This window comes from Canis lupus, chromosome 35, assembly GCF_048164855.1.
Source record: "Canis lupus baileyi chromosome 35, mCanLup2.hap1, whole genome shotgun sequence".
Classification (NCBI taxonomy): domain Eukaryota; kingdom Metazoa; phylum Chordata; class Mammalia; order Carnivora; family Canidae; genus Canis; species Canis lupus.
In genome coordinates this window covers 31,178,731-31,205,384 of record NC_132872.1, presented here as the reverse complement: position 1 = coordinate 31,205,384, position 26,654 = coordinate 31,178,731, and the positions used below count along the sequence as shown (strand labels likewise).

Sequence of the window (26,654 nt, the reverse complement as noted above, 5' to 3'; positions counted from 1 at the left end):
ACATCTCTATTGGATAATAATAGTTTAGAGTGTAAGTAAGGGAGGGATGTTGAGTATCTTGAAAACTACCATTTCCTGATGCATAGGAGGAATATATTTGGTGTGCATTTGATAGTTAACAAACATGTTTGAGTGAAAACCGTTTGTTTAAATTTCTGTTGTTTTCTTTTTAAGATTTTATTTATTTATTTATGAGAGACACAGAGACAAAGAGAGGCAGAGACACCGGCAGAGGGAGAAGAGGGTCCATGCAGGGAACCCCACATGGGACTTGATCCCAGGGCTCCAGGGTCATGACCTGAGCTCAGGCAGATGCTCAACCACTGAGCCACCCAGGCGTCCTTGTTTGTTTAAATGTCTGATAGAAATTTTATGAGATGTGTAAGCAGAACTGTTTTTTTTCTCTCCCTGTTTCTATCTCTCTACTTTTTTTCTCATTAAAAATGATTGTCATAGAAAATTCAAATATTAGCAAGTTTAATATTTGTCTTGTGATACCAGTCTGGAGAGATAGTTGCTATTAATTTGGTATATCACTCCAAATGAATCACTGCTACCATTATATTCTCCTACATTTTTAAATACATAATGGCATCACGATGTACATATTTTGATGCTATGTGGTCCTATTATAGTTTTATAAATTTTGATTGTGGAAGTAGTGAATCCTTATAAAAATTCAGCCAATGACCAAACATATACTATAGAAATCCAATATTATGTCTCCCTCTTAAAAATAATTCTTAGAAGATTGCAATATAATGTTCCATATTTTATGTATGCAAATGCAGGCATGTTTCATTTGTTTATGAAAATATTTGAGGGACATGTGTGCTGCACAGTGTGTTAAGCATCCAACTCTTGGTTTAGGCTCAGGTTGTGATCTCAGATCGTGAGATGGAGCCTCTCATGGGGCTCTATGGAGTCTGCTTAAGGCTCCCTCTCCTCCGTCCTCACCCCATCCCACTTGTACACACTCTTTCATAAATAAATAAATAAATAAATAAATAAATAAATAAATCTTTTAAAAAGTGGGGTTATATTGTACATATAACAAGCATATTGTCTCATTGCTATTGCCTTGATACTGTAAGGATTCATCTCATTTGTTTTTTCAGTCAATCATTGAGAAAAACCCATAACTCTGGTCATCATCACCCTTGGCCAACATTCGCCTCCTGTGTGCCTCTTCCTTACTCCTATTCAAATATCGAAACCCTTCCTCAGAGTCCTATGGTATTGTCAATCTTCAGAACAATTTCCTATACTGCATACTCAGTTCTTCTCTGATCATTCTCTTTCCCAGTAATCTAAGTGGTTGAAATCTAGGTCTCTTCTGAGGACACTTCATCCATCAAGTTACTTCTTTAGAATGTCTTGCATTACTCTTTTTGAAATAGGATAATTTCACTTTTGATTCTCATTGGGGTTTCCAAGTCATTTTCTCTTTAATTCCTAAGCACTATCCAAGGTTTCAATGTCATATCATCCAGTTATATCCTCAACTAACTCTCTCTCTCTCTCTTTTTCCCAGTCATTTTTTGAATGTTCTCTCATTTGGATCCTGGCTTACTTTCATCTTCTTTGATACTCCTGCTAAAACTCATGATATTCTGAAGTTCTCATTTTTGTGATTTCTTCATTCTGCCTGCTACTTTCCCTCTCAAAAGCATGGCCAGAATCTAGATCGTTTCATCATTAAACACTCTAAAATCTCAATTTCCAACATTCTACTCATTTTCTTTAGTGCTTTTACTCCAACAGTATTTTGGGGCCACCATCTACTGTTCTTAAGCACTTCAGTGTCCTCTGCCTCTTTGATGCCTTTCTAAACTGGCTTAAATTTCATAATCTATCATTATAAAGATGATTACATAGACCCTCATCTCTTACCACATCTTTTTTTTTTTGTAATTTTCTGACAAAATCCCAATCCTTATTAAATTCAATTCTCTACCTACTCCAAAGTTACATCTCTGCAGGGGAGTGGGGCTTGAGAAAAACTACTGTACTTACATGTCTCACTTTAAACCTCAGTGAGCCTTTAATGCTGTCCAACATCCATCATCTTTTCTCCTCTCCTAAATAACTATTTGATAACTTTTCCTTGGCCATCTCACTTTCAACAAAGGCACTGCCTTCTGTCTGAGTGTTTTGTGCCATGACCTAAGGCCTCTTTTCTTCCCCACTTTTTTTTAGATTTTATCCATTTATTCATGAAAGACACAGAGAAAGAGGCAGAGATACAGGCAGACAGAGAAGCAGGCTCTCATGCAGGGAACCCAATGTGGGACTTGATCCTAGGACCCTGGGATCACATTCTGGGCCTCTTCCCTTTTTTCTTCCCTATTTACACTTAATTCTATTTTCTCTTAGCTACAAAAGGACAATTATCAATTATCTACCAATCATCTCCTACATGACCATTTTCCCCCTTTCCCAATTTTTGTCCTACTAGCAAACAAAAGAATATATTTTCTGTAGGTATCCTAAAAGAGGAAACTAATTTTTCTCCATTTCCAGATACTGCCCATTTTACTTATCCATTTACCCATTCAGAAGTTATGATTCCTCTTAGTACTTCTTTTAATTTCTTTTGTGAACCAGTTGTAATCATTGTTTCACTTGTACGCTATACCAAAGTCACTATAGTCAGGTCATGGTAGCCCTTTGTATTGCTAAATACAATTCTTTTTGCAAGATCTATTTTATTTATTTATTTATTTATTTATTTATTTATTTATTTATTATTTATTATTTATTTTTATTTATTCTTTTCTTCATCCAGACCCTGGGTCTGAATAGTATAGTGTACCAAGATTCCGTTCTTGGATCTTTTTACTTCCTCCACTCATTTTCACAGAGTGACTTTCAGTACTACATTTAGGATGGTAATTCTTGAACTTATCTTCCAGCCCAGATATTGTAACTCCAAACTACTTACTCAGTGTCTAAAATGGTAATAGTAATTTCAAACTTAACAGATTGCATACCAAACTCTTTATCTCAGTTCTTACATCTCTGTTCTAATCCCAAACTTGTTCCTTCAGAAGTCTTGCCCATCTCAAAAAGAAAGCAACCCTCTGCTTCTAGATTAATTTATGGAGCACTAGAAACCTTAAAATTTTATATTTAAATCATGAGGCATAAGGTTATTTTAAAAAATTATTTAAAAAATTTAAGACTAATTTTGTTTGCTAACAATTTAGAAGCACTTCCATTGAATAAATTACGTGATTCAGGTTTCTTAGAAAAACTATCCAATCAAGGGACCTACTCTCTCATTTGTCCTTAAATATATCTTTCTTAAAGAAAAAGTAAAAAATTTAAATTATCCTGTAGCTTTCTAGGTTGCTCCAAGAGATTAAAGAAGATTAAGATTAAACATTTTCTTCCCCTTAATTGTCTCAGTATAAGATTAATTAGAGGCCACCAGATAATACTAAGGGACTTCTATTAATACATTTCCAACTCACATAGATGCCTATAAAATGATTTCCAGGTCATTTGGGAATTTAAAAAAGAAGCTTGAAAATATATCTCCCAGAATTGCTATAACAGGCATAAAATAGTTTTGAGGAAAAAGATTACTGCATCTTATGTTTAGACATGAAAAGAATTAGAATGCAATAGCTTATTAAGACACATCCTAAATCATGGTTTGCAAACTGTTTGAAAGGGAAGTAAGGGAAGGGGCATTCTATCAATTGGTTATTTTTTTAAAAAAAGTCTGCACTGATCACCAGAGACTACAATAAGGAATTGAGTAAGCATATCTATTTTGAAAAAGTTCTCAAAATAATTCTGAAATGATTGTCAATAATTTTGAGAATAAATAAGAATATTTTAGAGAAAGGCACATTCTCAGCTCAAAATATGTCAGCAATAGGAGATGTAGAGTTGGACTTGGATAGAGCTTAGATTTTGAGTCAAAGGCAATAAAAAAGATAATATTTTAGAAGGAGGCTCAGATGCTATCAATGATAGTGATATAAGCAAGAAAGACCCAGCAATTTCAAAAGTAGTAAAGTGCCCAAAATCTATGGGTTTTGGCACAAATCATTTTACTTACCTGAAAATGCTAGTTTTGTTCAAGGTTAAATGTTTGGCCGACTTGACGACTTAGTGAGTAAATATAAAAACATTAAGAGGATAAAGGAAGGTGAAGAGTTAATCTTTTGAGGCATAGGTATCAGACAATATTAAGGACTTTATGTTTGTTATCTCATTTAATTTGCAAAAGTCTAGAGGCAGGCACTATCAGGAATCCATCTTTACAGTTCAGGAAACTGAAAGAGATTACATAACTTACTCAAGGCCATAAAGCCAGTGAACAGCAGATCAAAGTCCAAACTCATTGTATATCTCTACACATTTGTTGATATTGCTAAAACTAAAAGCAACAACAAAATGGAAAACTGGTAATACCCATTGCTGGCTAGGATATGAAGCACCTAGAACTCCCGTATAAATAAATCTTAAATGCGTTTTACCAAACCCACAGACTACATATTTTATGATTTCATTTAGCTGACACTCTGGTAGAGGCAAAACTATAGACATGGGAAACAAAAGGTTGCCAGGGGATGAGGGTTGGGACAGTGGTTTCCTACAAAGGGAAGGAGTTTGGGAAGCATTAGAACTGTCCTGTATGATATTGTGGTTTTACATACTTAGTTCTACGCATTTGCCAAAGCTCTACAGAATTTCACATCATAGAGAGTGGATTATGCTGAATAAATTTCAAAAGAAACAAACAAACCACCATGATACAGGGGTAGTGGTGGAAAACCAATTGCCGCAAATGCATCTAACTGTATTAAAATGAATTACATAATCACACTGAAGGTAAAAGGGAAGAAAGAAGTTCACTTAAGTAACTTTGGAATTGTTTTGAGTAAATACTCTAAGGCCACTGGACATTGTACAGAAGTACTCTGATAAATTTATTTCTCACAAGGATATGTGTTGGCAAATCTAAAGCTACTTTAACTATATACTAAGATTAAACCAACAAGTAGATAATGAAAGCCAGATTTTTCATGATCTGAGAAAAAAGTTGCAAATAAGGGAAAAGGCTATAATAAACTTTATAGTGTTGGATTGTAGTCAGAACAATTAATACAGACTTTAAAAAATTGTACATACAAATAGATGCAGAGATAACTACAGGTGTGTGCATGTGTGTGTGTGTGTGTGTGCATGTCCATGGATTAACCTACAGAAATATATTTTCTAGCTGTATCCACTAGGGAAGAGAAGCAGTGACAGCCAAGTAAAAATTGGCATATTTAGCACTATAACCTGGTTTCTAAATACCTTTCTCCGGTGAAAGTACACAAGGATTCTTAGAGACCTAGAAGGACTCCAAGACTGAGGCAGGAGAAGTACAAGTTGAAACTGCAGCCTTTTGTGGTTCCAGAAAATAAGGAAGTGCTAGAGAGAAAGAAAGAGAAGATCTATATCTATATCTATATCTATATCTATATTTATATCTATATCTATACACATAGATAACAGATGATAGATAGATAGATAGATAGATAGATAGATGATAGATAGAAGGGGGTACAGGACCCCATATGGAAGAGCTCTCAATGGCTAAAATGTAAACAACTTGTGCAACAAAATAACTATTGTTTTGAATTAAACTTCAAATTTAAAAAAATCACTTCAGATATAAATAACTGAACAAACAAATGGAGAGCAAGGACAGCTCTTCCTAATAGAGAATTTCAATTAATAAATGTAGATAGAATAAGGAAAATGGAAATTAACCCCTAGAACAGCATAATTACTGCAGACAAGATCCACTGATAGCTGTTAAAATTGGGGGCAGAAGCTAAACAGAAAAAATGATATTTGTGTAATTTAGATGTATCTCTCCCTAAATATCCAGTTATTGGTAAGAGGAAAATAGTAACCTTATAGGGAATAATTCTGGCATTTTAACTGTGTGATTAAGGTTACTGTGACCACTGATAACACTAATGCCCATTGACATTGTTTGTCTAGAAATGGTGCACCAGAGAGAGCACATCACTTCTGTATTATTTTCCCTAAAAATGCATGACTTCAGTTTAAAAATGAGAAAATACCAGACAAGCCCAATCTGAGAACCATTCTACAAAATAACTGACAAGTATCCTTGTCTAAGACAAGGAAAGACTGAAGATCTGTTTAAGTTTAAGGAGGTTAAAAAGATACAACAAGCCAATGTGAAATCTTGGAGCTGAATCCTGGGAAAAAGGACATCAATAAGGAAAAGTTGAAATTCAAAGAAATTTTGTAGTTCGGGGTGCCTGGGTGGTTCAGTATTTTAGCTGTGCTTAGTATTAGTGTTTAATTTAGTGTTTAGTGTTTCTTAATTTAGTAATATTATTTAGTTTAGTATGATTGCAATGATATGCTCAAGAACAGATCAATATATTTATGAAAACTTAGCAAATGATTGAGATGCCAGATTAGTTGTTAGGTAGACCTTGTTAATAAATTATATATATATATATATATATATATATATATATATATATATATAATAAATGCTATATATCTGGCTCTCCATATGGGAAAAAGTAAAGTTAGATTCCTGTCTTACATCATAAATGTGCAAAATAATTCAAGTATCACTAAACACTAAAATATAAAAAGCAATATGTTACCATTGCATTTTAAAGAAATTACCACCTAATATTTTTTTTTTTACCACCTAATAATTTTATAGGTTCAGAATAATGGATTTATTTCTTGAAAATTAACCAAAACAAAACCATAAGTGTGTCAATATCTTAGGTCTTGTTGGTTGATCAGAAGGCAAAAATCAGGCTTTGGTAAAGGAATTGATAAGATTGTCTTCAACTGCTACAGACCAAACCTGAGACAGAAATAATCAGATCAAAGTCACAAAAATGTGTGTAAGTTTGTTTAATAAATTTAAACATTTAGACAGTTCTTATTTAGTCTGTCTTATTTAGTCTATCAGAAGGACTATGTGGACACTAGACTGGGTGGAAACCAAAAATCTTACATCCTTGGTTTTTACATATAGGCATACCCTCTTTTTTCCTTTACTGTTCTTTATTGTGCTTCACAGTTAATAAAGACAATAATATAGGGGAAATAAAAGTAAGGAAACAAAAAGGAAAGTACAAAATGTGGAAGCATGTCTAATTTTCACAAATCCATTCTAGTTTTTAAAATAATTTAACACAATTTTTGAAAACAGAAATAATCAAAACAGTCTATGTATAGAATAGGAGAATAATTAGATAAAAACTTCTGCATTCGTACACTGAGTCAGGTATTAATTGAATTAATCCATTAACTCTAGTGGTATTCAGTAGGGATTTTGTTAAATACAGGCATACCTCATTTTATTGTGCTTCTCAAATATGTTTGTGGGGTTGTTTTTGTTGTTGTTTACAAATGGAAAGATTTATGGCAACCTTGTGCCAAGTAACTCAATTGGTGCCATTTTTCCAACATTTGCTCATCTCATGTCTCAGTGTCACATTTTGGTAACTCTCACAATGTCTCAAACATTTCATTATTATGTTTGTTATGGTGATCTGTGATCAGTGCTTTTTGATATTACTATTGTGGTTCTGGGGCACCATGAGCTACCCCCAGACAAGACCGTGAACTTAACTGATAAATGATTGCTCCACAAACTGGCCATTTCCCCATCTCTCTCTTTTACCTTATTTGGGCCTCTTTTTTCTCTGAGACACAATAATATTGAAATTAAACAAGTTAATGACACTACGATGGCCTCTGAGTGTTCAAGTCATGGGGAAAGTCTCATGTCTCTCACTTTAAATCAAAAGCTAAAAATGAGTAAGATAAAGGAGGGAGGTATGTTGAAAGCTGAGACAGGCTGAAAGCTATGCTTTTGTGTCAGCCAACTTATGAATACAAAGGACAAGTTCTTGAAGGAACTTAAAAGTGCTATTCCAGTAAACACATAAATGATAAAGTGAAATAGCCTGGGTGGCTCAGCGGTTTAGCACCTGCCTTCGGCCTAGGGCATGATCCTGGAGCCCCGGGATCGAGTCCCACACCGGGCTCCCTGCATGGAGCCTGCTTCTCCCTCTCCCTCTGCCTGTGTCTCTGCCTCTCTCTCTCTCTCACTCTCTCTGTGTGTGTCTCTCATGAATAAATAAATAAAATCTTAAAAAAAAGTGAGATAGTCTTATAGCTGAGATGGATAAAATGTTAGTCTGGATAGAAGATCACACCAATCATAATATTTTCTTAAACTAAAGACTAACTTAGAGCAAGACCCTAACCTCTTTAGTTCTGTGAAGGCTGAGAGAAGTGAGAAAGCTGCAGAAGAAAAGTTTGAAGCTATGAGAGGTTGACTCTTGAAGTTTAAGGAGAGAAGGCCTCTCCATAACATAAAAGTACAGGTGAGGCAGCAAGTGCTGGTGTAGAAGCTGCAGCAGGTTGTCCTGAAGGTCTAAAGATCATTAAAGAAGGTGGCTCACTAAACAACAGTTTTTAGTGTACACAGAACAGAGTTCTATTGGAAGAAGTTGCCATCCACGACTTTCACAGCTGGAGGAGAAAGATGTCAATGCCTGGCTTCAAGCTTCAAAGGACAGGCTGACTGTTTTGTTGGTCTAGTGCAGCTGCTGACTTGCAGATGAAGCCAGTGTTCATTTAGCATTTTGAAAATCCTAGTCTTTAAGAATTATGCTAAATCTCGTCTGCCTCTGTTCTATAAGTAGGACAACAATTCTAGATGATGGTATATCTGGTTACAGCATGGTTTGCTGAACATTTTAAGCCCACTCTTGAGACCTAATGCTCAGAAAAAAGATACCTTTAAAGATTGTTGTTTACTGATAATGCATCCGATCACTCAAAAACTCTGATGGAAATGTACAAGATCAATGTTGTTTTTATGCTTACTAATACAATATCCGTTCTGCAGCTCATAGATCAAGGGGTAATTTCAACTGTCAAGTCTTATTATGTTAAGAAATACATTTTTTAAAAAGATTTTATTTATTTATTCATGAGAGACAGAGAGAGAGAGAGAGAGAGAGAGAGAGAGAGGCAGAGACACAGGCAGAGGGAGAAGCAGGCTCCATGCAGGGAGCCCGACGTGGGACTCGATCCTGGGTCTCCAGAATCACAACCCGGGCTGAAAGTGGCACTAAACCGCTGAGCCACCTGGGATGCCCTTAAGAAATACATTTTTTTGTATGGATGGCTCAGTAGTAGAGCGTCTGCCTTGGGTTCAGTTCGTGACCTCAGGATCCTGGGGTCGAGTTCCACATAGGGCTCCCCAGAGGGAGCCTGCTTCTCCCTCTGCCTGTGTCTCTGCCTCACTCTCTGTGTCTCTTATGAAGCCATAAAATAAATAATGGAAAACATATGATAATTTTTTATGGTTTTGAAGTGGAATAGCCTCTAAACACAAAAGTAACTAGGACAGTCATAAAAGAAAAAAGTGACCAATATGAATGTGCAAAAATTAAAATTGTGGGTGTATAGAAAAATATTGTAATTTAGTCAAATAAAGCACATGAGTTGTTTTATTCACTTTCATAATAGTATCCATAAATCAATAAGCTCCTGAAAAAATAATGTGAAAAGGACAATTTAGCATTGATTTTTGTATGTGTAAAAATATGCTCAAACTCAGTCATGATAAGAAAAAAATTAATTAATTTTATCCACACTATATTGATGACAATCTTTGAAAACATTCATACATTGTTGTAGAGAATTTAAATTGGAACAATCTCTTGAAAGTGTAATTTGGCAAAATATATCAACATAAAAATACATGTGCTCTTCAATTCTGCAAGTCTACTCTAGAAAATTATCCACCAGTTATACTCACACATATGAACAACAACTACGCCAACTTGTATAGAATGTCCGTATATTCACTGCAGCATTGTCTGTCTTATCAAGATAATGTGAACAATCTAGATGTCCATTATTAGGCAGCTAGTCAAATAAACTGGTATGCTTGTATAATGAAATGGCATGTGGTCAAGTAAAAGTATTTTCTATGGACTGAATGATTTTTGAGATGTTTTTCAGTGAGGGGAAACAAGGTGGAAAAGGATCAGGTGTGTACTGTTGTAGGTGCTGGGGAGATAAATAGTAAAAAGAAAGAGTTCCCGGCCTCAAAAGTAGCTTTTATTCTAATAGTAGAAGTAACAAAAACATAAATAAATCAATTAGTTTAAACAGATTATCTCCAATAATGATAATTTCTGTAGAAAAGATAAAACAGGATAATGCAGAAAAAAGTGACCAGAAGTGGGTAGGGGGTGCTGCTTTGGGTGGGCAGGTGGTGGAAATGTGGAATGAAGGGAGTTGTGGACAGACATGTTTTATCTAAGGCTTTGGAAAAACATTTTGATTAAGTACAATAAGATGACTATTAGACATGTATTCTTAGAAATTTGCATAGACATATACTACTTCTTGCATTTATCACAAAACAGGTTCTATATCCATATTGATTAATTTATATTTTTCCAAATTATCTTTAGAAAGATAATCAACCAGCTGCAGTGGTTGTCTCTGAGAAAATAAAAGACTGAGGTGTGAGAAACACTTTTTCCTATATTCTCATTTGTATTTTCTTGAAATCTTATTACATATATTATCTATTGAAATAAAAGTATCTATTTAGAAATCTGATGTGATCAGTTCTTACATGTTGGTGATAATTGGGTGTAACTTTAGGATAGTAATCACTTTAACAAAGTAAAAAAAAAGAAATCTTTACTTTCATGTAATAGTTTTTAGGCAAATACGCCTTTTGGAAAAATCCATGACACAAAATTTCACATAAAGTATTTCTTCATACGGAAACATTATTTCTGGAGTGATCTTATTTGAAAGTGGAAATGTATGTGGATTTCAGAAAAATTGAAATTATATCTCAATTTGGAAACCACTGTCAATGTATTCTTTGTCCATTTTAGTCTTGTGTAGTCAGTGTAAAGAGCTAGGCCGTAACAGACAGGAGACCTGATGCCCCGGTCCATGCCCTCGAGTGCCTGGGTGATAACATGGTGTTAGGGGAAACTCCAGCAACTTTAGTGAAGGGATTGTTGATCGAAAGTTGGTAGAATCAGTGATAAGGAAAAGGAATTTCTCTCCTTCAAAACTATTTCACACTTCAAAGCATTTCAGTCATAATGTTTACGTCTGGAAAATCATGTTCCTGTATATTATTGCCTTCTGGATGCACCCGTTAGGGCCTTAATGTTTAATGGCTAATGTATTTTTCACATAATTTCAAAATACAAATATATACACTTAATTCTGCAGAGAGCTTAATGAGTAGATTGCCTGTCTATCCTCAATAAGGGTTTTATACTTTTCCACAGCCTTAGGTATAAAGATGTTCTGAGAAGCATATGGTATAAATTGTGGGCTTTTAAAAATATATATAATTACTGTTTTGAGAGGGAGCAGAACATGAGATAAATTCATTCCTTATACTATTTTTCTTGGATGAAACTTTAGCAGGCTGGTGAAAATGTCTATTACAGAATTTATTGGCACATAAACAATTTGCCATAGAAATCTTCCTGAAATCTTCCTTCTCAAATTCACCATGAAGGTCTCAGTTTCAATTTCAGATATTTCACTACTAAAATATTCTCTTAGGATAACTCTCATTTCAAAGCTGGAAGCCAAGTGAAACTTTAAAGTGAGTGTAATCATGAACTAGATATATTTATTATTAAAAATATTTTGATATAATTAGCAATAATTATCAAGAGTCTATAAAGTAAGCCTTTGCAGGTGTAAATTTATTTTATAATCTGTGCTATAAGGTGTGGCACTTGTCTTTTTAATTTTTGTTTATTTCATTTAAAAGATCCTTAAATTGATTTTTTTTATTGGAGTATAATTGACACAAAATTTCCCATTAGTTTCAGGTGTACTTTGTAGTGGTTTGATATTTTTATACATTCCGAAATGATCCCTATGATACATCTAGTTGCCATCTGTTACCATACAATGTTATTACAATATTATTAATTATATTCTCTGTGCTGCACATTAAATCCCCATGACATATTTATTTTATAACTGCCTTAAATTAATTCACTTTATTCAGAAATTTCACTTATGGCATCACACATAAGTAAAAATTCACACCATTTAAAAATGCTTCTCTTTCTGGGTAGATAGATGGATAGATAGATACATAGATAGATGATAGAATTCCCCATGCCAAAGAAAATACTCAGGATTTTATTGCAGAAAGCAAGTTAAGCATGTTCTATTTTTTTCCCTCATTAGAAAACAAAACCAACAAATTAAAAAAAATCTATATATGTGAGTGCTAGACTCCCTCCATTTGCTATTCTTATTCAGAGAAAAGCTTCTACTCTATTATGTACTTAAATTGTCTCCAATTTCTCCTTTTCTATTTCTTCTCAGTTTGCTATTTTCTTTACTTTAAACTCCATCGGTTGTGAAACTTCTTGTGTTAAGTTCATCAGTGGCCTATTCCACTTAATCAATAAGCATGTTTCAGTTATCAACTTGCTTTAGCTCTAAGAAAGTACCTAGCATTTCCCTCGCTTTTTTTTTTTTTGCCCAGCTTCTGGACACCATGCTCTCTTAGATGATATTCAACTGCATTTAACAGAAAAACACTAAAATAATGACTAAAATAAGAAGTACATTTTTGTTTGCTTCTAGAATAGTTCTAGAGTTAGGGAGTGCAGGGCAGTCTGGCAGCTCTGGGATGTCATTACAGATCCAGGGTCCTATGTTTCCATGTCATTCCTCAGGGCCACCTTCTGGTCCAATGCGGACACTGGACTTCTAGCCAGTGTGTCTACATTGAAGGCCAGAAGGAGCAGCCAGATGGGAAGATAAAAGTGCTCCTCCTTCCAACTGATTCAACTTCCAACTCTAAGCCAACTTTTTACTCCACATTCTACTCCTTGAGAAACATAATCATATGGTCATGCCTAAGAAAAAGAAGCCTGGGAAATAAAATCACCTACTGGAATATAATTGAAATCCTTTTTAAAAAGAAGGGGAAAGGAGGTACTGGTTGCAAGTATGCATCTCGCCCTACTATATATGACTTCTTGCTTCTGCCTCTACAACCTCACCTTTTATACTAACTTCTTATGGCCGACATTTAAATATATTAAATTCTCTTCTGTCTTAAAATATCTATAACCATATTGCTGGCTTTTAAATCCCAGTGAGACCACCTACTAGCTCTGGGATCCCAGGAAAGTGACTTAATTTCTTCATTCCCCAGTTTCATCACATAAGAATGTAATGGTGATAGGTATGACCTTCTTGAACTGTTAAGAAGGTTAAGTTAATATTTATGATACACTGGGAACATCACCATGGTACATAATATTTGCTATCTTACTCATTTACTTATATTTAATTTTTTTGTCTGGGTACAGTTGGCACACAGTGTCATGTTAATTCTAGGTGTATGGCATAAAGAATCACCATCTCTATGCCTTATGCTAGCCTCGCCACATGTGTCACTCCCACCTGTCACCAAGTAACACTATTATAATATCATTGACTATATTTCTATGCTGTGCGTGTTATTCCATTACTGGAAATCTGTGCCTCCCACTCTCCTTCAAACATTTTGTCCATTCTGCCTCCCTCCTCCCCTCTGGCAACCATCCGTTCATTCTCTGCATTTATAGGTCTGATTCTACTTTTGGTTTGTTTATTCATTTACTTTTTTTTTTTGATTCCACATATGCATTAAATCATATGGTATTTGTCTTTCTCAGTCTGACTTATTTCACTTGCTGTAATGCCCCCCAGGTCCCTCCATGTTGTTGTTAATGGCAAGACCTCACCCTTTATTGTGGCTGCTATGTTATGGATACTGATGCTGCTGATAGCATTTGGATTCACCATTAACCATCCAGTCCACTCAGAATGTGATCTGAATTCTGGGTCTAACAGGGAGCATGCCAGCAGAAGGAGTGTGGCTCCTGTGTTCCTCTTCACCTCAGGTGACATGTTTACCTGCTCCTAGGTTTAGCATCTACTCTCCTTCAAGCTACTTTAAGACTAAATTCATACATTTTTCTCTATCTCTGTTTTTGTCAGTCAGCAAAAACATGGAGTCCTCTTATCCTGGGTTCTCTAAAACACCATAACCAAAAATCTTCATCGTATCTGACCCAGCTCCATACCCAACCTATTGCCCATTGTACAAATCCTTATATGGCACCACTGGAATCAAGTTTCATCATTAGCAAACTCCCTTCAATTTGCAAGCTCTTCTATGAGTATTTTCTTAATATCCCTGTTTTAAGTGAGATTCCCTCTGTTGTGAGAACATTTATCTGGCAGAAGATTTTCAAGAAGTGACTATTTTTTCAAACCTCAGGTACACGACATGAGATTGAGGTTATTCCTACTCCGTATTGTTCCACCCACCCACACCATTATCATTAAATATTTTGTAAAGCTATGGTGAAGTCTTTCATATAATCACTTAATAGCTTTCTGTTGTCACCATTTGATGGCGTCTAGACAATTATTTCTAATCTTTCAAAGAATTTGACAAATATTTAACAGACCTCTTTAAGAATAGAAGTTCGCCATTTTCCCAGGTGACTTCAGCACTCAAGTGATTTACCCATTTTCTCGTGTAGCTCTTACTTCCAGAGTCATCCACGTTTATTTCCTTTCAATCTCTTACTCCATCTATCTCTCAAAGTATCTTTAGCATTTCATTCTGGCCACAAACTTCTCCCAGAATGTGTTTATCAAAATATATGTGTTTAATTTTTATTGCAGACAACTTCTATTCCATTGATTTTTTTCTCTTTATCCTAATACATTGGCCTTATCCTTTTTATTTTCTTGTGATTCAGCTTAGATTAATTAGTTATTATTCAAAGAATTCTTTTTCCAGCATCACCAACTTTCTTGACTGTTTTAATTACATTCACTTGGCAAAATCTGAGCCCTGGAAGAACCAACCACCCAATTTCTCTGCACCTGAACCCAAGTGGTTAAGCAACACAGCAAGATATAACCAAATTAGGTCTTTTGGTTTCACTATCAATTCTTGGTCACTTCCCTTAAGTGAGTCCTTCAACACTGCTCAGAAATATTACTGTATGTCTTTGAAAAACATACATCCTCCTTTTTAATTTAATCCCTTTTCAAACCTTTTCCATTATACCAAAACTTCTGATCTCCCCATCTTCTGTGCTCAGTGTTGATAATTCGCCTATGAATCACCGAAAAAGAGAATCTCTTAGAGGGGATCTCCTTCAACTTCATGATAAGAAACATAAAAAAAAAAAAGACTTATTTGTGTCCATATTTTGTGCTTCTTCCTGCTATTGACAAGACAATGCCCTCCTCTTATCTAAGAGTGATGCTTCCACTGTATTTGGCATCTCAACTTTGTTGCAGGAAATTCACACAAAAAATTACACTTTCTTTCTTCAAATATTCTAATGTTTAGAATATATTGGATCCTTCATTTCTACTCTTTCTTGCTAATCTAAATATTTAAATTTTTTTCCTAAAAAATATTTGTTTCTATGCACTATCTCCATTTCCTCACTTTCAAACTACTTGGCCTGTTCTAATCTGATACCTCATTATTGCTCTGTGCTCAATTAGCTGTTGATTAGGTCTTGTATCTTCTTTTAACACAACTAGCCCTTTTTTTGTCTATTTAACTTTCTGGCAGGTCCTTCATCATTTCTTGTCTAGTCTCAGTGACTATCCAACTTTATTTTTTTTAAAGATTTTATTTCTTCATTCATCACACACACACACACACACACACACACACACACACACACACACACACAGAGGCAGAGGGAGAAGCAGGCTCCATGAAGGAAGCCCGATGTGGGACTCGATCCCAGGACTCCGGGATCACACCCTGAGCCAAAGGCAGACGCTCAACCACTGAGCCACCCAGGCGTCCCAGCCTCTATCCAACTTTAAATGTTGGCATTTCTTGAGGCTGTTTTCTTAGGAAATTTCTCACTTTACATTATTTCCCTTGTCATCTTATTTAAACCCATCATTTAAACCACATTGTCAAAGTTAACTCACAAATATATGTTTTAAACAGATTTGCAGACATCAACATCTCTGAGTTCTAGAGCAGTTCCTTTAACAACTGGACAACTACTAGAGAACTTGTCTTAGTTTAAAGCCAGCCTATATTTCATATGTGCAATATCAAACCCCTGATCACCTTCTGTCTTAGTCAGATTTGTCCACTAAAATGAAATACCAGAGATTGGGTGGCTTAAACAACAGAATTTCTTTTCACAGTTTTAGAGGCTGTAAAGACCAAGAACAAGGTGCCACCAAAGGTGATTTCAACCTGAGGTCTTTTCTCTTGGCTTATAGGCAGCTGCCATCTCAGTTTGCGTTGAAATGGCCTTTCTTCACTGTGTGCTTGTAGAATGAGAGAGAAAAAGAGAGGGAGAGAAATTTCTCTCTTTTCCTCTTTTTATAATACCACTAATCCTATTGGATTAGGGCCCTACCCTTATGACCTCATTTAACCTTAATTATGTTATTATAGGCCCTCTCCAAATATAGTCCCATTGGGTTTAGGGTTTCAACATATGAATTGAGAAGGGGCACCGTTTAGTCCATAGCACTTCCCTATTTGCAAACTTGCGTATTGAACAATGCATGAAGCAGAGGGCAATTTGACATAATATGCTATACGAAATATATCCATAAAACCAAAACCCTGCCAAAAATTTGAATATTACCAGCATCTCAGATACCCCATTGGCCTCTTCTCAATCCAATCACCATCCTCCCAAAGGAAACTACCACCTATTACTCTTGCTATAGGTAGTTTTCCCTATGTTCAGATTTTTTTCTATCTGGCTTTATTTTTCTCAAAATTGTGTTCATTAGATTGATCCATGTTGTTGATGTAATTATTTTATTTAATGGTGATGTTTAGTAATTCACCATTAAAAGAAATAAAATGGCCTAGGTATAAATTTGCCTTTATTGTATGCCTTGGTCAGTATTTTCCATCCACTCACCTATACATTATTGATTTTATGATAGTAGCCATGTCTAATTTTACTTATTTTTGCCCCAAGATCCTGTTATTTTTATTGACCCATGGTTGACCCTTGATGAGTTATTTGGCAAATGAAGAATCAATTAGCTATCTTGGACAGATACAATCCATGTCTGTAGCTTCTATTATCAGACCCATATTTGTTCCCATCTACTTAGAATCTTCCTCTTGCCAAATTAGAAGGAAACTCCATGAAAAGGGGTGAAGATGTCTTTCAAAACTATAGAGTTGCATCCATTCTCTAGTTGGGTATCTGCTTAGGCAAAGGCCTAAAGATCAGACTATTCTATGTGAGCAGGAGAGAACAGAATTAGAGAGGTGTCACAGGGCCCAGAGACAGACATCCTGTGTAGCAGCCCACATTCTCACCATTCGCTGAGGCTAGCATGTGAGACTTTCTTCAGGATCAAGGAATACAACCAAGATATCCAACTTGACTCCCCATAACTGTACTCCACAATACAGTGCTACTTAGTGTGTAAAGGAAACCTAGCAGATAATACACAACTGAGTGTAGCAAAAAAGGTTGAGTCCCATTTGGGGTTGCCTAAGGGTCCAGATAACTCACAAATGAAATAACCACTTCTTTTGGTTGCCTGACCTTCATAGATGGTATTGATGGGCAGGTCAGAGTTCAAGAAGCAATAATGACCAGCACGGAAGGTAAAAAATAATACTGCAGTTCTGGAAAGTATAGTCTTTTTTTTTTTTAATTTAAAGATTTTATTTATTTATTTGAGAGAGAGAATGACAGAGAGAGTGAGTGCTTGCCCAACAGTGGTGGGGGGGGGGGACATAGGGGGAGGGAAGAGGAGATGGAGAGAGAATCTCTAGCAGACTGTGCTGAGTTGAAATTTTTCAATAAACCAGTTATGTTGCCATGTACTTTAGATTTTGAAAAATACTATTATATGCCTTCTCATTTGATCTTCGAAACAATCTAGTAAAGTGGGTTGGTACATAGAATAAAATAGTCGGTTAGTATTGATGTCATTGGGCCAGTTATGTGGGCTAGGTAGAGTTTTGTTCTGTTGAGGCCATTGTGAGATGTCAAAATCTTCCAAAGAAAACATGTTTTTATCATAGACTGCTATCATAGCCTTTTGAAATATATTTGAGATATATTGAGCATTTGGTGAATATATACTACTCTTTGATTTCTGCTATTTAGAATCAAAATTGTTTACTTAGTAGCAACTTTATGTCAGTAGCAAGAGCTATTTACCTAGAAACAGATTACCTACAAAATGTTAAAAGACACAAATAATGAAATCAGCCTAGTGCACATATATATGATAAGCAATTTAGCTTTAAATTGTTCCTACAAATGGTCTATGGCCATACCACCCTGAATGTGCCCAATCTCATCTAAATTGTTCCTACAAATGGAGAACTAGAAAACAGTCATTTCTTATTAAAAGAAGGTATGATTAACAGAAAATAAGGTGTTGTATTTATTTCTAGTATCTAGGTCTATAGAGATTATTGTTTCTCCAATCAAGGCAATTCTAAGAATGTTAATCTGATTAAGATGGAATAGAATATAAGTTACAAGTTATTATTTAAAATAAGTTATTATTTTATTCTTATTTATTATTCCATTTATGATTATATTACCAGAGGACCTTATATTTTGAAATTACTTCTCTCTAGATTTTTTAAAACTTTAATTTTCTCTTTTTCCATTAATCGAAACATCAGAACTAATTTTGCAAAAGGTCCAGAAAAAGAAAGCCAGAAATTCAATGTTGGAGTTAGTCTATGAAGTCTTATTATTAAAACATGCATCAGGGTTGTTTTTTTGTTTTTGTTTTTGTTTTCAATACTAAACAAACAAACTAGTATTCCCATGAGTACAGACATGGACCTTATTTTTTATTTTATTTTATTTTATTTTATTTTATTTTATTTTATTTATTTTATTTTATTTTATTTTTTCAGACATGGACCTTAAAAGTCAGATTCCATTTGGAGAAAAAGTGATTTGATTATTTAATAATGTAGTTTCTTCATTCAACTTTGGCTGATTCCACTGCTTTATCTCTTTACATTAATTCATTTCATGAGGAAACAATTATTTTAATGTATAAAGCTAAAGGGAAAAATAGAAACAGAGAGTTTTCTACTTAGTAAATTCTCAGATCATCAGACTTCATAATCAAAGCACAAGCTTTGCCCAGGCAGGCCAGAGACTGCATCAAGTTTAGAAATATATCAAGAAAAGCAACATAGCTCCTTATGCAAAGATCATCTGTTCATAAACTTCCTTATTTTTTATTGTCTCTGACCTCCCAACTCTGTGTAAGGAGCTCTTTCTGTATGTATATCTTAGAAACAGTACTTCCTCCATTATAGGATTTATCAAACTATATTATAATTTTAAGTTTAGTCTATTATAACTTTCTTACTATATTTTAATTTCCTTACAGGAACAGACTGCTCTACATTGTATTTACAACAAATGTGCACAGATTTTGGCCCAAGCTAAGTTCTCATTTACACATAAAGAGCTGAATGAATAAAGAAATGAAAAGTATTCTAAGAAAATAAGGGAAAATGTTATATGAAAAATAAATTTACTTTTAAGGAAATATTTTTAAAACTCCTCCTCATTTATATTCAAATCCTTGTCCTCGTTATAAACATGAGTAAATATAGAAATTAATTGGAAAACTAAGTTAGGGTGACTGCACATGACAGAAGGAAGAATTTGTACCATAGTAATTTAAATAAAACCAGCAATAGATTTTGGCAAGATTATAGACTTGAGAACAGATGTACGTATTTGAACTCTGGGTTTCTCATATTTTTCTTATTTAATTAATGTCATTAAATCATCATGCTTGTCTTCGCAAGTATTACATTAAATGCCTTAAAATATTGTTAATATTTTTGAAATAAAACAATAAAGTTGAAATTTACTTTATTCACTATTTTGAAATACTAACATTTTAAAAGCCAAAATTTCATTAAATTACAGATACTCTAATGTTGATACAATTTGAACTTTAAAACTCAAATGTAAAAGAGCAGTCAGAAAATTAATGATTAAGACAATAAGGGACATTAATAATTCAATAAATTGAGTTTACTAAGACATTATACTTCCTAATAAAATGAAATTAGATACTATTCAAATAAAAATAATAAAATAAAATGATAAACATGACTTTAAATGGAAGGAATAAAGCATTTTAATTTGATTTTTGTCTTCTAAAACTCATAGAAAACAACAGAAAACAAACAAAAGTAACAGAGAAAAAAAATGTGGTCTTCAATGAAACAAAGAAATATCTATAACCTCAGATCCTAAACTATGAAGGATATGTGCCAAATGCATGGAACTTAAGCCAAAATGAGAAAAAAAATATCCAGAATGAGCAGTCTTCTCTTTGGATCTTAAGCTAAAACTTTTTTGTAAGTCTGAAAACTTGAAGGTTTTCCGTTTCTATTTTTCCATTCTTATCCATGAATATTCCTTGAAGTGAGCATGTGTTGGGTTAGAAGAATTTTTGTTAACTTAATCATACCTCCCTCCTACCTTTCATATTATGAGCATCTTGGTCCACTGCATGTGATTATGATTTAAGATTTAAATGTACTTACTTTTTATACAGCATGGCCTTCAAATATAAGCCAATATTTCATCTTGTACTCAAAGAAACAGAGATGTCTTCCAAAGCTTGAGGAAAATTTGGCTCTCTTGGATTTATTGAGAAATGATATATTGGGCTTCCAACCTTCTAAAAGATTTTTCCAGGGCAAAATTTCCTATTCCAGATTTTTACCTTATGGAATCACAAATGATGAGATTCTTCTATAGATAAACTGCTTCCTAATCTAATAAAAATAACAAGAATGCCAAAATATATAAAATTATAGTTTACAATGGGTAGATTTATTAAAACAGAGATTAGAAGAGTTTTGCCCATTCCTATAAAGATCTTAATAGACTTTTTAGTGTTTATATTTTATCTTTATAAAAATCAGTCCAGTGCAAGTTAAAAAAAAAAGAGTCAATAGAGAAATAACTCTGGAAAGAAACAAGAAATTTTTGACAGTTAAGTATGTAAAAAATACTAGGCAAGCCCAGATGGGTTCACAGATGATCTTTTTCACAATTCCCAGGGATAATCAGAATGTAAATTCTTTGAGATTAGAGGGGTAAAAAAGGAAGCCTTCCAATATACTTTGCACAAAGCTTGAATAACAGTGCTACCAAAACTTGAGAATCATCACATATATCCACTGTACAACTACAGAGCAAGTGATATCGTGTTCAATTACTGATGTAGAAATCTTAAATAAAGGATTTTAAAATCCATAATGCACCAAAGAATTTTATTTATTAATCATAAGACTTGTACTCCAGAAATGCAAGGATGGTTCAGATTAAGGGCATCCATTTATAAATTTGCCATACTAATACATCAAAAGAGAAAAGATATTGTTATCTTAATAGATATTAAGATCATGTAAAATATGTGATAACTCTTTGCAAATAACTCTTAACATGACTAAAAAGGAATAAAAATCTCTTAACCTCAAAACAAAGAAAGCATCCTGCTAATGCTGAAATGCAAAAATTTCAACTGAAATGAGAAATAAAGCAGAGATACGTTCTTTGTTGAATTAAAGATGGCCACACATTTTTTCACTCCACCACTAAGAGGTAAAGCTTATTTCTGTTTTTCTGGGTTAGCTCTGTGACTGTTTAGTTAATAGAAGACTGAAGTGACAATATGAGGCTTAAAAATGGCCTCAACGACTTCTGCTTTTGGGGCTTCTGTACTTTGGGGGATGCAGTGGGCAGCCATGTGAGAATACGACTACCCTGCTGAGGAAATCACATGAAGAGATTAAGTGGAGAAATGTGGAGGAAAGGCTTTGCGACTGCATGGGGCAACCATCCCAGCCTGCGAGTGGAGCGCCCAAATGACTCCAGTCCTCACTGTTGTCATCTGACTGCAGCTGCAGGAGAGACCCGAGGTAAGACCAGCAATGAACTGCCCAGTGTATTCATGGCAACTCACAGATATGAAAGATACAGAAATGATCTTTATTTCAAGCCTTTATGATTTGAAATAGACTGTTACAACCTACTTCTACCATTTTCAGCAAAAATCAGCTGAAAAAGAAGTGGTATTTAGAAATTGTTCTTGTAACAAAAAACACATGTTGTATTGGCTTTGGGCCCTAGTTATAGAGTGGAAGTCAGAGGGTCTCAAGAAGACTGTTAGTAGAGGATGGAAGGGACAAAGAAACAATTGTTACTGGAAACTGGGAAAAGGCAACTTGTGATATGAGTTCTAGGAAGTTTGGCATTGAGATCTCCCAATGTAATGTGAAAAACTAGGCATATATTTTAATACGTTGCATATAAAACAGCTTGACACTTTTGCAGTCATTTATGAACCTGCCCAGAGTAGTGAAAATTTTGAGTCCCCCGGACAAGCATGGTTGTAGCTGAAGTTGAACAAGGCAACATTCTGCCTTCTTGTTCCAGCTTTCATGTTGTAAGCAGGTGTCCCCTTGGCCTTCTATTTAGTACCACAATTTTCACATTTCTTGCTCTTTTTTGGTGACTTTACTATTTTTTATATGGTCTGAAGCATAGTCTTCCCGTACTGTGTAGTGTTCCCAAGTGCAAGAAATATTTAATATGCCTTATGGAGCAAATGTATATGAGATCAACTTAGTTCAGAAATGAGTTCTAGAACTATCGGCTGTGAGGTCAAGGCTAATACATTACAAAGTACATGGGAGTGTATGTAATAGAAACAGACATGCATCAAAGTTAGGGACTGATTCACTGATGGACATGTGACTGGAGGCTCAGAGGAACCTGACCCTAAGTGATTCAGTATTTGCTAATTCAGGTTTCATGGGTATTTTATTGAACATAACTACTGTAAATAATGAGAATTGATTTGGATGTGCACACCCATCTGTGGATTGGGGTAAAGAGATTGCCGGGTAGACTGCTGGTAGTGACAATTTACTTCATTTGTTTAGGTATGGGAAAGAAAAGGCAATTTTCAAGCAGACCTAAAAGAAGAATTGAAAACTAAGGTTTGCTTTTTGGAAAATAAAACTGTTTCTTATTCTCATATTCTCTGAACACCAAAAGACTCTTGATATAAGAGACAGTCTCGGGGTAAAAAATCAAATCTATGACACTGAAAATATATTACATATATATGACTTCAGGATCAAAAAAATGAAACTTACAGCTATAAGATTCTCTGGTAACATTTCAGAAGGAATTGAAAAGACATGTGGGTGTCACTTTGATCTCCTGGAGTAGCTTTTAACTGACACACAGGAAATCTGCATAGTTTTTAAGGGAATTATAATTGTATGCTCTGAAGGGGACAAAAGCAAAAGAGGCATTTGAACCAAAAAGTTCTGGAAGCAGGGAGCAGACTGAAAAACTAAGCTACCCAGTTGCTTATATGGGCCATTTCTTGTAAAAATAAATGATAACCCATAGTATAAAGCCAAGAGTCCAGAGTTTAGAACCATTAGTAACAGAGAAACCCTCCCGAGGAGTAAGATTTGGCTCTAATCAAGGGATTGGTTACATAGCTACTTAAATCTCAGAATTACCATGGACCAGCTACTTGTTGTCCCCCAAATTAATTTCTGACTGAAAGTGTATGTTTAGGTTATCATATCTTATCACTGAATGCTGAGTATTTGCAAATAAAACTTTCTTAATTCTAGGATTTTTGGTTAACGAGTATTACTCCCAAGGAGATGGAATTACATTTGGGCCTGATTTAGAGGATTTCTTGAACTTAGCACTTAGGATGAAATCTGTTTGAGTACTGGAAATGTGTTAGTGAACTTTACATGGAAGAGGACTATAAATAACTTGTGAGCCAAGGACTACTGCAAGAAATTAAAGATGACTGTATCTTCTTCACTTCTCCGTTGAGAGGTAAGGTTTACTTCTTTATCCCTGGAATTGGGTTGTCTCTATGAGTGCTTTACTAATAGAAGAGGGCAGAAGTAATTCTGACCTAGTTCCAGGTGTAAGACTTAAGAAGATCTTGGTTTCTTTCACTTTAGTTCTTTTGGAGAGCTTTGAACTTCCACTTAAGAAGTCTAATTATAGTGCAGAAGAGAATATATATCGAAAGATTATGAGCAGTAGAAAGACCCTGAGAATACATGAAAATAAGAGAAGTTTTGCTGTTACCTACCACGTCCCAACCAGGTTTCCAGATTACTCTTGCTCCACCTGCCATCTGAGAACCACTGCATGGGCAACCTCAAATACGACCTGCCGAAACTTTCCAGGGAAGTCCTGAAAACCCACAGGACTGTGAGAGAAGATAAGTGGTGCTTGTTTTAAGTCACTGAAGTTTGCGGTGGTTTGTTAAATATCAACAAATAACTGGAACACTATCATCATTATTATTTAATATTGTTTAGAAAATTCTTGCCAATAATAATTGTCAACAGAAAGATAGAACACATATGAGAATGGGAGGAGAATGCAAAATCATTATTCTTATTGCATATGGTATAATTCATGATTGGAAATTCAAGAGAAATGATGTTTGCTAAGCTACTTGTTCTCAAAATTAATATACAAAAATTGTTAGCTTTGCAATTTTATTTTTCTCTCCAACTTTTAATTTAAATTCCAGTTAGTTAACATACAGTGTAATATTAATCTCAGGTGTAGAATTTAGTAATTCATCGCATATACACAACACCCGGTGTTCATCGCAAGTGCCCTCCTTAATCGCCATCACCTATCTAACCCATCCTCCCTCCCACCTCCCCTCTAGTAACCGTGTTGGTTCTCTGTAGTTGAATCTGTTTCTTGGTTTGACTTTCCTTTTTTCTCCCCGTGTTCATTTGTTTTGTTTCTTAAATTCCACATATGAGTGAGACCATATGGTATTTGTCTTTCTCTGATGGACTTATTTCACTTGGCATAACACCATCTAGCTCCATCTATGTTGTTGCAAAAGACAAGATTTCTTCTTTATGGTTGAGTAATATCCCACTGTATGTATACACCACATCTTCTTTATCCATTCATCCAGCTATGGGCACTTGGGCTCTGCTCTCTCCATGATTTGGCTGCTGTTGCTAATGCTGCTGTAAACATCAGGGAACATGTATTCCTTCAAACTAGTGTTTTTGTCTCTTTTTTTGTTAAATACCCAGCAGTGCAATTGCTGCATCATAGGGTAGTTCTTATTCTTAACTTTTTATTTTATTTTATTTTATTATTTTTTTATTATTCTTAGCTTCTTGAGGAACCTCCATACTGTTTTCCAGAGTGGCTGTATCAGCTTGCATTCCCACCCACAGTGCAGGAGGGTTCCCCTTTCTCCACATCCTTGACAAAATCTGTTGTGTCCTGCGTTGTTGATGTCAACATTCTGACTGGTGATATCTCCTTGTAGTTTTGAATTGGTATTTCCCTGACAATCAATGATAATGAGCTTTTTTTCATGTGTCTGTTAGCCATGTATGCCTTCTTTGGAAAAATGTCTGTTCGTATCTTCTGCCCGTTTTTTAACTGGATTATTTGTTTTTTGGGTGTTGAGTTTTATAAGTTCTTTATGTTTTGGATATCAACCCCTTATTGGATATGTCATTTGCAAATATCTTCTCTCGTTTCATTGGTTGCTTCTTAGTTTTATTGCTTGTTTCCTTAGCTGTGCAGAAGCTTTTTATTTTGATAAAGTCTCAATGGTTTGTTTTTGCTTTTGTTTCCCTTGCCTCAGAAGACATTCTCTAGTAAGAAGTTGCTATAGCTGGTTATGTTTTGTGATTTAAACTACAGTTCAGTAATATTTTAGAAGAATGTCATATACTGAAGTAATTTATATATAAAATACATAACAATAAATGATAAATTCAAAATGTTTATATGAAGAAATTTTATAACTTTCTAGATATAAAAGAAGATAATATATTTAACATATGTCTTATTCTTATATAAAAATACTCAATATTTTTAAAGTTTCAATTTTTTATATAGTAATTAGTGGAATGTGATCCACATAAAAATACTAAAAATTTTTCTCAAGTGTGATAAAATTACATTATATTCGTCTGGAAAAACAATTATGAGAAAATATCAAGGAAAATTACTCAAAATAATATTTATGAGAGGCAATTAGGACAACCACATTTTAAAGTACAGCATAAAGCTATAGTAAGTTTTGTGTTGTCAAGGGAAAGGATAATCAATAAGAGACTGAAATACATAGAAAGATATGCCTTATAGTAAATAGTAAAGATATGCCTTATAGTAAATAGTAAATTATAGAAAACATTGATTTCTTTAGTACCTAGTATTGGGACAACTGGCTAACCCAGTAAAACTCTTTCCCTACTTTTCTTTTTAAGCTAAGATAAATTCCAGATGGTTCAGAGATTTAAATATAAAAATGAAATCATAAATGTGTTAAAAAATAGTGCTTTGTTTAAAAATTTCAAATGGAAAGGTCTTTCCGAGTTTAATGTAAAACCTAAGGAAGAGCTTGGTGATATCTTCCAAAATTAAAAATTCACATAACCTTCAACTCAGTGATTCAGT

At 34.5% G+C, this 26,654-nt stretch overlaps 1 protein-coding gene and 1 long non-coding RNA gene across 3 annotated transcripts in view; both read left to right on the top strand.

Annotated features, from left to right (window-relative positions):
- CSNK2A2IP (casein kinase 2 subunit alpha' interacting protein) overlaps window positions 1-19,658 on the top strand; it is a 134,709-nt gene extending 115,051 nt beyond the window's left edge. The window contains exon 3 of one of the 2 annotated variants that reach the window (XM_072811577.1): window positions 19,513-19,658. In XM_072811577.1, the coding sequence (XP_072667678.1) occupies window positions 19,513-19,605 (93 nt within the window). In that variant the 3' untranslated portion in view covers window positions 19,606-19,658. Of the gene's footprint in view, window positions 1-10,517; window positions 10,570-19,512 lie in introns of those variants that run through there. The other variant, XM_072811578.1, reaches the window with a different exon arrangement.
- Window positions 19,659-20,262: 604 nt separating this feature from the next.
- LOC140624665 (uncharacterized) lies at window positions 20,263-25,826 on the top strand. The gene is made up of 5 exons (XR_012024122.1): window positions 20,263-20,500; window positions 21,890-22,072; window positions 23,099-23,155; window positions 23,810-24,026; window positions 24,158-25,826. It is a non-coding gene; the product is annotated as an uncharacterized lncRNA (long non-coding RNA).
- Window positions 25,827-26,654: the final 828 nt, after the last annotated feature.